At 44.8% G+C, this 13,895-nt stretch overlaps 1 protein-coding gene across 3 annotated transcripts in view; it reads left to right on the top strand.

Annotated features, from left to right (window-relative positions):
* MMS19 (MMS19 homolog, cytosolic iron-sulfur assembly component) overlaps window positions 1-13,895 on the top strand; it is a 33,556-nt gene that overhangs the window by 11,747 nt on the left and 7,914 nt on the right. The window contains exons 2-15 of one of the 3 annotated variants that reach the window (XM_013990467.3): window positions 2,511-2,559; window positions 4,765-4,865; window positions 6,132-6,217; window positions 6,595-6,669; window positions 7,633-7,702; window positions 8,090-8,218; window positions 8,301-8,362; window positions 9,748-9,834; window positions 10,765-10,839; window positions 11,234-11,311; window positions 12,201-12,339; window positions 12,593-12,747; window positions 12,992-13,070; window positions 13,349-13,474. In XM_013990467.3, coding sequence (XP_013845921.1) covers window positions 2,511-2,559; window positions 4,765-4,865; window positions 6,132-6,217; window positions 6,595-6,669; window positions 7,633-7,702; window positions 8,090-8,218; window positions 8,301-8,362; window positions 9,748-9,834; window positions 10,765-10,839; window positions 11,234-11,311; window positions 12,201-12,339; window positions 12,593-12,747; window positions 12,992-13,070; window positions 13,349-13,474 — 1,311 coding nt within the window. Of the gene's footprint in view, window positions 1-2,232; window positions 2,560-4,764; window positions 4,866-6,131; window positions 6,218-6,594; window positions 6,670-7,632; window positions 7,703-8,089; window positions 8,219-8,300; window positions 8,363-9,747; window positions 9,835-10,764; window positions 10,840-11,233; window positions 11,312-12,200; window positions 12,340-12,592; window positions 12,748-12,991; window positions 13,071-13,348; window positions 13,475-13,895 lie in introns of all 3 variants that reach the window. The other 2 variants (XM_084994976.1, XM_084994977.1) reach the window with 2 other exon arrangements.

The raw sequence follows: 13,895 nt of genomic DNA, 5'->3' as shown, positions 1-13,895 counted from the left end.
ACAAATGGTAATCTCTCTTAGTTTTGACAAATGTACTGTGTAAGATGTTAACATTTAGGAAAACTGGGTGAGGGTATAGCAGAACTCTCTACTATCTTCACCAATTTTTTCAAAGTAAAACTTTTTTTTTTTCCTTTTTAGGACCACACCTGTGACATATGAAGTTCCTAGGCTAAGGGTCAAATCAGAGCTGCCCCTGCTGGCCTGTGCCACAGCCACAGCAATGAGGGATCCATGTCAACACCAGATCCTTAGTCCACTAAGCAAGGCCAGGGATTGTACCTGCATCCTTGTGGATCCTAAGTGGGTTCTTAACCCACTGAGCCACAATGGGAACTGCAAAGTAAAGCTTTTTTTGTTTGTTTGTTTACCTCTTAACCCCCTAGCTATCCAGTCTCCCTCCCTAGAGACAGCCAATGTTACCAATTCATTTTATCTTCCAGAGATATAAATGAAATACAAATAGAAATAATTCCTGGAGTTCCCGTCGTGGCGCAGTGGTTAATGAATCCGACTAGGAACCATGAGGTTGCGGGTTCGGTCCCTGCCCTTGCTCAGTGGGTTAAGGGTCCAGCATTGCCGTGAGCTGTGGTGTAGGTTGCAGATGCGGCTCGGATCCCACGTTGCTGTGGCTCTGGTGTAGGCCCGTGGCTACAGCTCCGATTCGACCCCTAGCCTGGGAACCTCCATATGCCTCGGGAGCGGCCCAAGAAATAGCAAAAAGACAAAAAGACAAAAAAAAAAAAAAAAAAAAAGGAAATAATTCCTCCTCCCTTTAAATACAGTGCTACACACACACTATATACTATTTATGTATACTGTATTTATGTTCTTTTAAATCTTGTCCCACTCAGTATAAATATATATATGTTATCTTCTTCAGTCTGTTTTCAATTTTTTCCCAAAGTAGCTACAGAGAATACCATTGTATGTTGTACTATAATTTAACTAGTTTCTTACCAATGGCCATTTTGTAGTCATTTGCTATTATAAATTATTCTGTAATAAAAACCTTGTATGTGCATTATTTTACACTTTTACAAGTATATAGGATAAATTTTGAGAAGACGTCCTGGGTTAATGCATATGTACATTTGTAATTTAAAAGATATTTTCAAATTGCCCTACATAAAGAGTCTATACCAATTATACTCCAGCTACAGTGTTTTAAGTGTCTGATTTCTGTGTACCATCACCAAACATATGTTACAAAATTTTTGATCTTTGCCAATCTAGTATGTTAAAAACAAATGGTATGGAGTTCCCGTCGTGGCGCAGTGGTTAACGAATCCGACTAGGAACCATGAGGTTGCGGGTTCGGTCCCTGCCCTTGCTCAGTGGGTTAACGATCCGGCGTTGCCGTGAGCTGTGGTGTAGGTCGCAGATGCGGCTCGGATCCCGCGTTGCTGTGGCTCTGGCGTAGGCCGGTGGCTACAGCTCCGATTCAACCCCTAGCCTGGGAACCTCCATATGCCGCAGGAGTGGCCCAAGAAATAGCAACAACAACAACAGACAAAAAGACAAAAGACAAAAAAAAAAAAAAAACAAATGGTATGTATAGTTTAATTTGCATTCCTATTGTATGATTGAGCATCTTCTGTTTTTGCCCATTTTTAAATTGGTTATTGGTCTTTTTTGCACTGAATTGTAGGAGCTTTTTATATACTGGTAAAATAGCTCTTTGTTATAAGAATTTCAAATATTTTTATAGCTAAGTATAACTGTATGTTATACTTTGAAACTTTCTGTCTTATTTCTTTCTTTAATCCATTTGAAATTTACCTTGGTGGGAGTTCCCATTGTGGCTTAGTGGTAACAAACCTGACTGGTATCCATAAGGATGTGAGTTTGATCCCTGGCCTTGGCTCAGTGGATTAAGGATCTGGTGTTGCCAGCTGTGGCGTAGGCTGGCAGCTGCATCTCTGATTTGACCCCTAGTCTGGGAACTTTCATATGCCATGGGTGTGGCCCTAAAAAAACAAAAAAAAAAAAAAAAAGAAAGAAAGGAAAAGAAATTTACCTTGGTGAAAGATTCAGAACCACTAGTTTTTTGGTGGTTTTTTTGTTTTGTTTTTTTTTTTCCAAATATTTACCTAATCATCCCAACACTGTTTATTGAGTATTCTCTCTCTCTCTCTCTCTTTTTTTTTTTTTTTTTTTGCTTTTTAGGGTCGTACTAGCAGCATATGGAAGTTCCCAGGCTAGGGGTTGAATCAGAGCTTCAGCTGCCAGCCTACACCACAGCCACAGCAACACCAGATCCCTTCATCCTTGTGGATCCTAGTTGGGTTTGTTACTGTTGAGCCACGACGGGAACTCCCTGGTATATTGACTTTCTTTTCAGTTTTTTTATTTGAAGTGTTATAGGAATGCCTCTCATGGAGGGGCTTTTGGTAAGCACAGGGGCACCATGGTGTGAGCCCTAAGGTAGGCAGAAACACTGGTGATTTAAACTCTAGGGTGGAGTTTTATTTTTGTTTTTTCATGTTTCTTTCTTTTGTTTCCTCTAGATGTGAAATCTGGAAGCTATACAATATTACAAGTGGTGGAAGCCCTTGGGTAAGAGCCTCTGCTCTAGAATGCCCCTCTCCAGCCCTGCCAGTGCACTCTGAAGAAGTTATTTTGTCCTGAGTTTCTCCTGATATAGCCCAGCACCCTTCTCCTCCTTCCATATCAGTATCTCAGGTTAAGTCTATGTTTCTCCTGAAAAAAGACTCACACCACCCAACCAAGGCCCCAAAGAAAGTGTTGGGAACACAGTCTTTGCACCACATTAGCTCCTAGGTCAGCCCATAGGTTTAGGGTGAGGTGGGTGGTTCATGCCATCAACTGTTATTTAATTAGAGTTGGGATCCTCCTCTGCTTCTTTAGACCCACCCTCCCCATCGGATTCTGGTCAGCCTGCATCTGACTCAGACCTGCTGTGGGCCCAACCTGGAGAGTTGCCAGGGGGCTGACCCTGTACCAGCTTTCCCACTGTAGGAAAAGGCTGGAAGACCAGTGCTACAACCAGATAGTCGCAGCTCCAGAGGAAGTATGTGCTCGTAGTCTCCTATTTCCTCATATTTCAAAATTGGTAGACCATTTAAATCGACAAGGCTTAATAGTGTTATGGCCAGCGTGTCTTCTAAAAACAGATAAAACTAGAAAATTGGGGAGGAGATAGGGGAGTAGGTCACTGTTGTGTATTTCTCCCACCTAAGAGACCTTTTGGCCTTTGTACTCATGTTGTTGTGGCCTTGGTCCTTTTTTAAAAAAAAAAGAAAATAGCAAAGCTTTATTGAGATATAACTCACATGTCATAAGGTTCACCGTTTTAAAGTGTATGTTCATTGATTTGTACAACCCTTACCACAGTGAATTTTAGGACATTTTCATCACTGCATGCCCATTAGCAGTCACTCCTCGTTCCTTCCTCTTTCTAACCCCTGGCAGCCACTAATCTGCTTTGTCTCTGTGGATTTGCCTATTCTGGAAATTTCATATAAATGGAATCATACAATAATATGTAACCTTTGTGACTGGTTTCTTTCACTTGGCATAATGTTTTCAAAGTTCATCCCTGTTGTAGCATGTATTAGTACTTTACTTCTTGCTGATATATTCTCTTCTGTGGATATACCACATTTTGTTTAGCCATTCATCTATTGAGGGATAGCTGGTTTATTTCCGCATTATAGCTATTCTGAATAATGCTGCTATGAGCATGTGTGCCTTGGTCCATTTTTAAATGCAGTTTTCTACTTCTGAGCAGGGACCTTCCTCTAAGTTCCTATCCTACGGATCCTATCCAGAACAATCTTATTTTTGCCTCATGACCTCTAGCTATAGATCCTCTTAACCTTGAGGTTTTATTCGAGTGTCCTAGCCAGCTCTCCTTCAGAAGTCTTCTACCTCCTACATTTACGTAAATGCCTTCTGGTATGTTTAAATGTAATCTCTGTGCTTTATTTTGAAGATAAATCACCTTGTTGCTTTAGTCTAGGTCCTCCCATATCAGTAATTCTAAATATTTAAAGCCTTTATTCTGGAGTTCCCTTGGTGGCTCAGCGGTAAGGAACCTGACTAATATCCATGAGGACGCAGGCTTGATCCCTGGCCTCACTCAGTGGGTTAAGGATCCAGCATTGCCATGAGCTGTGGTGTAGGTCGCACACACGGCTCAGATCTGGTGTTACTGTGGCCATGGTGGCTGGCAGCTGCAGCTCTGATTTGACTTCTAGCCTGGGAACTTCCACATGCCCGGGGTGCGGCTCTTAAAGAAGGAAGAAAAAAAAAAAAAAAAACCTTTATTCTGACCATCTTACTTTGTAAACTTACAGTTATAAAGGGTTTCCCCCCCAAAAAAAACCATAGTGGTTGCTTTAACAGTGATATATTTATTCTCTTCCTGTTTTGGTGGGTGCTACAGCTACCAGTCATCTCTTGAGCCCTGTGGGTAGCTGCTAAGCTCTCTTTCAGAGGAATGTCACAGTCATATCACTGGGAGAAAGCATAAGCCCCCTGCCCAATCAGTGCCTGGTATCACATGGGCCTCTAATGATGCCAGGTCAGTCTGGGGATTGGCTCTTCAGGCCATGGCCTTACTGTAATCTGTAACGCTAAGTACCCCTGAAACACCTCCCTGGGCTGGCTGCCATGCTCAGAGGTGAGAGTGACTAATAGTAAAATATTTACTTCAGAAGTCTGAACTGGGTAATGTCAAACCCAGTTCAAACTTTTGAAGTAAACTTTTGAGTAATGTCTCTGTCTTACTTCCCCCAGGTCTTCTCTAGAGAACCCAGAACCCCGAACTCGGGCACGAGGAGTCCAGCTTTTGTCACAGGTGCTACTTCAGTGTCACTCCTTGCTCCTGGAGAAAGAAGGTACTAGCATCACTAGTAGGAGTGCTGAGCCAAGGCCTCCCTTGTCTATTCAAGCTAACTTATGGGGAGGGAGGAGGGAGGAAGGACATCAGGTATCTGAACTCCTAATTCAAGGTCCTCGTTTCTCACTATGGTACATGTGACAGAGAAGAATTGAGACACAAGGAGTTCCCGCTGTGGCACAGCGGGATTGGCGGCATCTTGGGAGCACTGGGACGAGGGTCCAATCCCTGGCCCAGCACAGTGGGATAGGGATCCAGCATTGCCCCAGGTCGGATCTAATCCCTGGCCCAGGAACTCCATATGCTGTGGGGCAGCCAAAAAGAAGAAAATATACATATTAAAAAATTTTTTACAAAAAGTCTTGAGACACAAGACACATGGATTTCAAATGTAGCCTTAGACAATTTTTTGTCAGCGTGTCTTCCCCTCTGTGTAAAATGGGACAAAGTAGTATTTTATAGTTGGAGCAGAAAATAACGAAATATCAAAGTGCTTTGAAGTCCTGAGGAAAAAAACTAACAACAAATGGAGTTCCCATCATGGCTCAGTAGTTAGCAAATCCGACTAGGAACCATGAGGTTGCAGGTTCGATCCCTGGCCTTGCTCACGGGTTAAGGATCTGGCGATGCCGTGATGCTGTGATGGTGTAGGTCGCAGACTCGGCTCAGATCCCACGTTGCTGTGGCTGTGGTGTAGGCGGGTGGCTACAGCTCTGATTAGATCCCTAGCCTGGGAACATCCATATGCCATGGGTGCGACCCTAGAAAAGACAAAAAAAAAAAAAAAAAAGGACTTATCTTCTGTAGTAGGGGCGGGCAAACTACAGCCTGTTTTTTATAAGTAAAGTTTCATTAGCATATAGCTATGCCCATTTATTTATCTATTGTTTATGCTGCTTTTATGTTATAGTGACCCAGTTGAGCAGTCGTGGCATACTGTGTTCTCCAAGTCTAGAATATTTATCGTCTGGCCCTTTGAGAAAGTTGGCCAACCTCAGTTCTGTGGAAAGACAGTTCTTGGGTTGAGAATGGGTTTTTACTATGAACCTATAAGAAGAGATACTAAAAGCTGTTCACATGTTTTCCTGACAGATCAAGGAAGGCATCCTTAAATGGGAAGGTTTGGGATATATCTCTTGGTGAAGGAGAAAATTTGCAGTGAAGCCCAAGCAGAAACTGCCCTTACAAACTTTGGGAAGGAGCAGAGCCAGCAGCCCCTCCTCCAGCCTGTGTAAACTAATGACTGAATTTCTGTTTTGCACAGTGGTACACCTAATCCTGTTCTATGAGAACCGGCTGAAGGACCATCATCTTGTGATCCCGTCTGTCCTGCAGGGTTTGAGGGCACTTGTGAGTTCTCCTTTTTTGTATTACATACCATATTTACAGAAACCTGTGTCCAGTGAGTGAGTTATCTTCTTCCCCTTAGAGGGTTCAAGTGCTTCAAAGCAATTACCCAGATGTGGAACCAAACTAGCCTCAGCCAGCTCCACTTCTGTTTTTATTCTGAAGAGTGAAGGTGTTCTCTGGGGACTGCAATTCAGAGCCAAAGTGGAAGGAGCGGCAGACAACTAATCAGTTTGAGAAAAGGGACCCCATTTCTCATTGTTAGCACTTCTTCAGGAACCTGGATGTTGTAGCTAAATAGGCCTGTTTTAAGCTGTGTCTTGAGGCTGTGCTAGAATTCCCAGAATTCCCTCTGTGCTCACCCTTCTCTTCTCTTCCAGAGCCTGTGTGTGGCCCTGCCTTCAGGGCTGGCTGTCTCTGTGCTTAAAGCCATCTTCCAGGAGGTCCACGTACAGGTAAGTGATAACAGTCACCTTGGACATTCTCTTCTATCTCCCATCCCCTGACATAACTAGAATTAGGTGGCAAAAAAATACTGCCTCTGAGTTCTGAACTCAGATGAACGGACAAAGAAGATATGGTATATTTATACAATGCAGTATTACTCAGCCATTAAAGAAAAGAATGAAATAATGCCATTTGCAGCAACACGGTTGGACCTAAGAGATTATCATACTAAATAAAGTAAGCCGAAGACCAATATAATATGATATTGCTTATATGTGGAATCTGAAAAAAAATACAAATGAGCATACGTACATATGTATAAATAGATACAAAACAGAAATAGACCCCCAGACATAGAAAACAAATTTATGGTAACCAAAGGGGAAAGGAGGGAAGGAATACATTAGGAGTTTGGGATTAATAGATACATACGGCTATATATAAAATAGATAACCAACAAGGACCCGGTGTACAGCACAGGAAACTACACCTCATATTTTATAATAACCTATAAGGAAAAAGAATCTGAAAAGAACAGATTTATATGTATGTATAACTGAATCACTTTTCGGTACACCTGAAACTAACACAACATTGTAAATTAACTATACTTCAATTGAAAAACATACATATATTGCCATCTAAGTTGTGAACTCTTTCAGATCTTTGACCGTGTTCGCACGCTATCCCTCGCTACTGTGTGAGGAGAGGGAGGCGTGCCATTATGCCTGACCTGTGTCTTCCTGCACCAAAGGAAAGTGAGGCATTCAGCAGACAGTTTTTGGTTTTCGCTTCCCCTGCTGGACTGCTGGGCCAATAGCCATATCCTTTCTCTGCATTTCTTCTTAGGTTCATCTTACACTGGTATAAAGAGCACTGTCCACTTAGAGATTGTGACACAGGAAGTAGTTTTGTCAGCCAAGGTATTCTTTGGGCACTTTCTTTACTTACTTCCTGTCTCTCCCATCAAGTCCCTGCCACAGGTGGACCGACACACAGTCTACAGCATCATCACCAACTTCATGCGAACTCGGGAAGAAGGTAAGAGGCAAGGCTCTCTGGCAAATCTGGAAAGTGAGCACATCTTGTTTTCCCCCATTACCAGGACTCATTTGAGCCAGGGGGTGATAGAGAAGAGCCTGTACTCTGAGAGAATAATACAGGGAAACTGGGGATCCACTCACTCCCCAGGAAAGTAAGGAAAGGGTAGCTTTTGAGCTGATGTTTTAAATTCTTACCTCTGTAACAGTTACGTGTTGTTGCACATTTCCTCTTCACTGGGGACTCTCTTGGATAGGAAAACAAAAAGGGTCTGCTCTGGGAGGTAAGAAAGGGGAGGCACTAATAGCAGCGGAAGAGCACAGGCCAGAAGAAAGCCGCAGCTTTCCATCCCGCGGGCTGGTGGTAACTCTCTTCTCTCCTCCCCAGAGCTGAAGGGCCTAGGAGCTGACTTCACCTTTGGCTTCATCCAGGTGATGGATGGGGAAAAGGATCCCCGTAATCTTCTGGTGGCCTTCCGCATCGTCCATGACCTCATCTCCAGAGACTATAGCCTAGGTATGCATAGTCTTGAATTAGCTGGTTGGGGCTTGTCAGATGAGAGGCTTCTAAGTCCTCATTCTTTTCCCCGTTGCCTTAGGACCCTTTGTGGAGGAGTTGTTTGAAGTGACATCCTGTTACTTCCCTATTGATTTTACCCCTGTAAGTAGTACTTTTCATTCATTCATTCATTCGTTCGTTCAGGTTTTCATTGAGTATCTGTTATGTACCAGGCCCAGTTCTAGGCATTGAGGGTACAGCAGTGAACAATAGAAACGATTCTTGCCTCAAAGAACTTAACATTTTAGTAAACTAGGAAATGGAGAAACATTCGAATTAGGAGGAAGTGTTCGATTCAGCAGGCATTTCGGGGAGCTCTTCAATAATGTATTTAGTGCTTAAGGTGATGAAATTGTAAAACGTGATTCCTGACCTTGAAAATTGAAACATTTAAGTAACAATATGAGATTATGGACCAAAACAAGTGGTGTTATAATGGTTCAAAGAAGACAGAGTTCTGGGAGTTCCTGTTATGGCTCAGCAGTAATGAACCAACCTGACTTGTATCCATGAGGACGCAGGTTGGATCCCTGGCCTTGCTCAGTGGGTTAAGGATCCAGCGTTGCCGTGAGCTGTGGTGTAGGTCAAAGATGCATCTCAGATCCTAAGTTGTGGCTGTGGCATAGGCTGGCAGCTGCAGCTCTGATTTGACCCCCCAGCCTGGGAACCTCCATATGCCATGGGTGCGGCCCTAAAAAAAGAACCCCCCCCCAAAAAAAATCTTCCTTCTTGATGCAGAAAATCAATAACGCATTTTATGTTGCCAGAAGTACAGCTTTTTTTTTTAAATAAAAATAACTTTTATTGGAGTATAGTTGGCTTACAATGTTGTATCAGTTTCATATGCAAAGTAAAGTGAATCAGTTATACGTATACATACATCCATTCTTTTCTCCCACTAAGGTTATCACAGAATATTGACATTTCCTTGTGAGTACAGCTTTTTATAAAGGTGAATAAATAGAAATGTCCATCAAAAGGAGATTATTTAAATAAATTGTGGTTCAACCACATAAATGAATAGTATCAGCCACTAAAACTAATGTTATGAAAGAATAATACCATGAAAAAATGTACCTAATGTATTAAGTGAAAGAATGGATTGCAAGTCATATGTTCAGAAAAGATCATATTTTCTTAAAGTGTATGTATATTTTAAAGGGAACAGTGTCTACCAATTACATAGTCATAATACTATATCTAGAGAGAAGAAAGTTGCACCAGAAAGGTAAGGGTGCTTATCTCTGAGTGGCGAGATGATAGATCAGATGGAAACTGTATGATCAATTAGAAAATAAACGCCCACCAGACAGAAATTCCCAAGGATCATGTAAGAGCAAGCTGTCTTCCTGCCGGGGCCTCATTCCACACTCTTCTGCCAGACTGGGGATAAATCACACCCTGTTCTGCAGGGTTTCCAGGTTCAGCCCTGTGTCCAGGGTGCTCCAAAGAGCCATACAAGCCCAGGCCCCTTCTCCCTTTTCCAGCCACCTAACGATCCCTACGGTATCCAGAGAGAGGATCTCATCCTCAGTCTTCGAGCTGTGCTGGCTTCTACACCGCGATTTGCCGAGGTGGGTCCAGCCCCAGTCCATAGAAGGCACTGAAGAAAGAACAGTGAAAACATGGGGGAAGGAAGGATTCAGTACACATTTTAGGCTGTACTATCCTGCATGTGTCTTCAGGCTTGTGTGGCAAGTATCTTCAGACTGTCAAAGTGGAAAACATTACCATCTCGGGAGTTCCCATTGTGGTTTAGTGGAAACGAATTTGACTAGGATCCATGAGGACACAGGTTCAATCCCTCGCCTCACTCAGTGGGTTAAGGATCGAGTGTTGTTGTGAGCTGTGGTGTAGGTCTCAGACACGGTTTGGATCCCTCATTGCTGTGGCTGTGGCATAGGCCCGCTGCTGCAGCTCCAATTTGACTCCTTGCCTGGGAACCTCCATATGCCTCAGGTGCAGCCCTGAAAAAGAAGAAAGAAAGAAAGAAAACAGGAGTTCCCATCATGGCACAATGGTTAACGAATCCAACTAGGAACCATGAGGTTGCGGGTTTGATCCCTAGCCTTGGTCAGTGGGTTAAAGATCCGGTGTTGCCGTGAGCTGTGGTGTAGGTCGCAGACGCGGCTCAGATCCTGCATTGCTATGGCTCTGGCGTAGGCCAGCAGCTACAGCTCCGATTAGACCCCTAGCCTGGGAACCTCCATATGCCACTGGAGCGGCTCCAGAAAAGGCAAAAAGACAAGAAAAAGAAAAAAGAAAGAAAGAAAACATTACCATCTCTTCATTTAAAATAGTAACCTAATCCCTATATGGTGCTATCTTTTGCAATTCTATAGCTTTGCCAGCCAGCCCACTTTTCAGGTCATTGGGAGCCTGACCACAGCTTGGCAGGCTCTTGATGTAGCACCTACCCTGGGGTGGCAGTGAGGATGGGTGCTCTTAGTGTGGCTTCAATGCCACCCATACCTCACACTTGAGTTCTTCATTCTCTCCCTCAGTTCCTACTCCCCCTGCTGATAGAGAAAGTGGATTCTGAGCTTCTGAGTGCCAAGCTGGATTCTCTGCAGACTCTGGTGAGTGACTTTTCCCTTTCGAGGATCCAGCTGTCTTTAGACAATTTAAGGATGCTAAAGGATTATGGGTTCTTGGAGAGCCAGGGATGGTTCAGTGGGCCTCAAGAGAGGGATACCCAGGATCTGGGCCTATATGTTGACCTAAAGCCCTCAGGAGCATTTTTTCTTGTTCTGTAACTGAGTAACTGAATGGCAGCTGAGGAAAGGCTGACCAGGGCTCCCTCTTCATGCTTGTTTTTCATCGATCAGGACAAGCTCCTATTTTTCAGTGACCTGGCTGGGATGGTTATGAAATCCTGCTGATTTTATTGCTGAGAGCCATTATGCTGAGGTGCCTGCATATCCCAGGAAGTCTGAGTGTGTAGATCGCTGTGACCTGTGCTTTCCTTGGCAGAATGCTTGCTGTGCTGTATACGGACAGAAGGAACTAAAGGACTTCCTACCCAGCCTTTGGGCTTCTATCCGCAGAGAGGTGAGTGTCACTTAGACAGATTCACTGCTGTTAACTCCTAGTTGTCAGGTATGAGGGGACATACCACCCCTATCCTTTTCCCGCTATTGCTGTGCCTGTTTATTCAGCAAGAGAGCAGAGTTCCCTGGTGGCCTAGGGGTTAAAGATCTGGCATTGTCACTGCTGTGGCTTGGATCACTGCCATGGCATGTGTTTGATCCCTGGCCAGGGAACTTGTGCAAGCCACGGGCACAGCCAAAACATTTTTTTAAAAAGAGAGGGAGAGAGAGTTGTAGTTGAATGACGAGGGTAGGGTCAGCTGTGGTGATGGCACGTGATCAGTCTCACACAGTGTCCTTCCCTGGTCACGAGCGTAGCGCAGGCTGAGTAGGGGGAGAGGGAAGAGACCTGGGAAAGGGGATCCCAACAACCACTGCTCAAGGTCAGCATTCACTTTCCCAAAAAGGGTGTGTACCAGTCCTAGTGGGACTAAGGACTTAGTGAAAATACACCAGTTAAGCAGCTCATTTGAGGGAGTTCCCATCGTGACGCAGTGGAAATGAATCCGACTAGGAACCATGAGGTTTCGGGTTCGATCCCTGGCCCTGTTCAGTGGGTTAAGGATCTGGTGTTGCCGTGAGCTGTGGTGTAGGCCGCAAACATGGCTCGGATCCCGTGTTGCTGTGGCCGGTAGCAGTAGCTCTGATTCAACCCCCAGCCTGGGGACCTCCATATGCCGTGGGAACGGCCCTAAAAAAGACCAAAAAAAAAGAAGCTCATCTGAAGGGTGAATTTCCATTGCTGCTTCCTTCTGGTTCTCACCACCCCCAGACAGGAAATAGGCAGTAGGTGGGTGGGGTCTCACCTGGTGCAGGCTCACCTCAGTAGCCATGGGATCCCTCCCTGACAGGTGTTCCAGACGGCAAGTGAGCGGGTAGAGGCCGAGGGCCTGGCGGCCCTTAACTCCCTGACCGCGTGTTTGTCTCGTTCTGTGCTGAGGGCTGATGCTGAGGACCTCCTTGACTCCTTCCTTAGCAACATTCTACAGGGTAATGGGGCCATGGCAGCTAGAAAGGGGAGTGAGCAACAGAGAGAAGAAATCCCTTAAGGCCAGCCACCTTTCTTAAGTAGCCTCCCACATTCAGAGATTTGGGTGCTGGAGCCCTGCTTTGAGTTGAAATCAGTTTAAGTGGTAACAGCTAGCCAACTGAACTGGGGCTCATCATCCAACTTCTGTGGCCTGCAGGGGAACCAGGCAACATTCAGCCTACTCCCCAGGTCTGTGATGTGCTGCCTCTCTAGACTGCAGGCACCATCTGTGTGAACCGGACATGAAACTGGTGTGGCCTAGTGCCAAACTCTTGCAGGCGGCTGCAGGTGCATCTGCCCGGGCCTGTGACCACATCACCAGCAATGTGCTGCCTCTACTCCTGGAGCAGTTCCACAAGCACAGTCAGGTAAGGAAACAGAACCTTTTGAGGAAACCATGGGACCACTGCTAGGAGAGAGAGCTAAGCGTTGAGCTTGGGCCCAGATACAGTAGCTCTTAGATTTTGTTCCTGTTAGCTGTGGCTGGTTCCTTTGTTCACTCATTTCCTGACAGTCTTACCTACAAGGATAATCCTCCCCACATCCACAGTAGCAGGACTGAAATTCTTTAAAAAATATTCTTTGACTCCAATACCCCTTAAAACATTACAGAGCAACCAGCGGCGGACAATCCTTGAAATGATCCTGGGTTTCTTGAAGCTGCAACAGAAATGGAGCTATGAAGACAAGGGTGAGGCCACCTTCCAGATGTGGTACTCTAAGGCCTGCTGCGCACTGAAACCCTCTAAAGGATGGCAGGCCAAGTGTGCTATAGAGAAGTAATCTAGAACAGCAGACCTATTGTTCTGAGGGTGTAGCACAAGAGAACACGCAACAGATGAGACCTGGTTTTTTTCTAGTATACTTCCTGGATAGCCAATGGATTAAATGCTTTAAATCTGCCCCATGGTATCTTTGCATCAGTGCTGAATAGGGCTTCCCTCTAACCTGGACTCTGTCTCTCCCTAGATGAAAGGCCATTGAGTGGCTTCAAGGACCAGCTGTGCTCACTGGTATTCACGGCCCTGACAGACGCCAGTACCCAGCTTCAGCTTGTTGGCATCCGTACACTCACAGTCTTGGGTGCCCAGCCAGGTACACTTAAGGGAAAGAGAAAAGACAGGGCTCTTGGTCCCTTTCTTGTGATTTTCTATCTTCAGTGAAGAGTAGTCTTTTTTTCAAGGCTACACCTGCAGTACATGGAAATTCCCTGGCCAGGGATTGAATGGGAGGTACAGCTGCTGACCTATACCACAGCTGCAGCAATGCCAGATCCAAGTCAAATCTGCGACCTACACCACAGCTCCTGGCAACACCGGATACTTAACCCACAGAATGAGGCCAGGGATCAAACCTGCATCCTCATGGATGCTAGTCGGATTCTTAACCCACTGTGCCGCAACAGGAACTCCCAGTGGAGAGTAGTCTTAATTCCCTGGCTTTCACTGTAACTCTGGATGATTTGGGATTTCTTTTTATTTTTTTCTTTTTATTTATTTCTTTTTATTTTTCCTTT

Source organism: Sus scrofa, chromosome 14 (genome assembly GCF_054392235.1).
Source record: "Sus scrofa isolate SSC_HxYL_T2T_F1_AM1 chromosome 14, Sscrofa_HxYL_maternal_Yorkshire_Landrace_v2.0, whole genome shotgun sequence".
Classification (NCBI taxonomy): domain Eukaryota; kingdom Metazoa; phylum Chordata; class Mammalia; order Artiodactyla; family Suidae; genus Sus; species Sus scrofa.
Note: the sequence above shows the minus strand (reverse complement) of the source record. Positions and strands in the feature narration are given on the sequence as shown.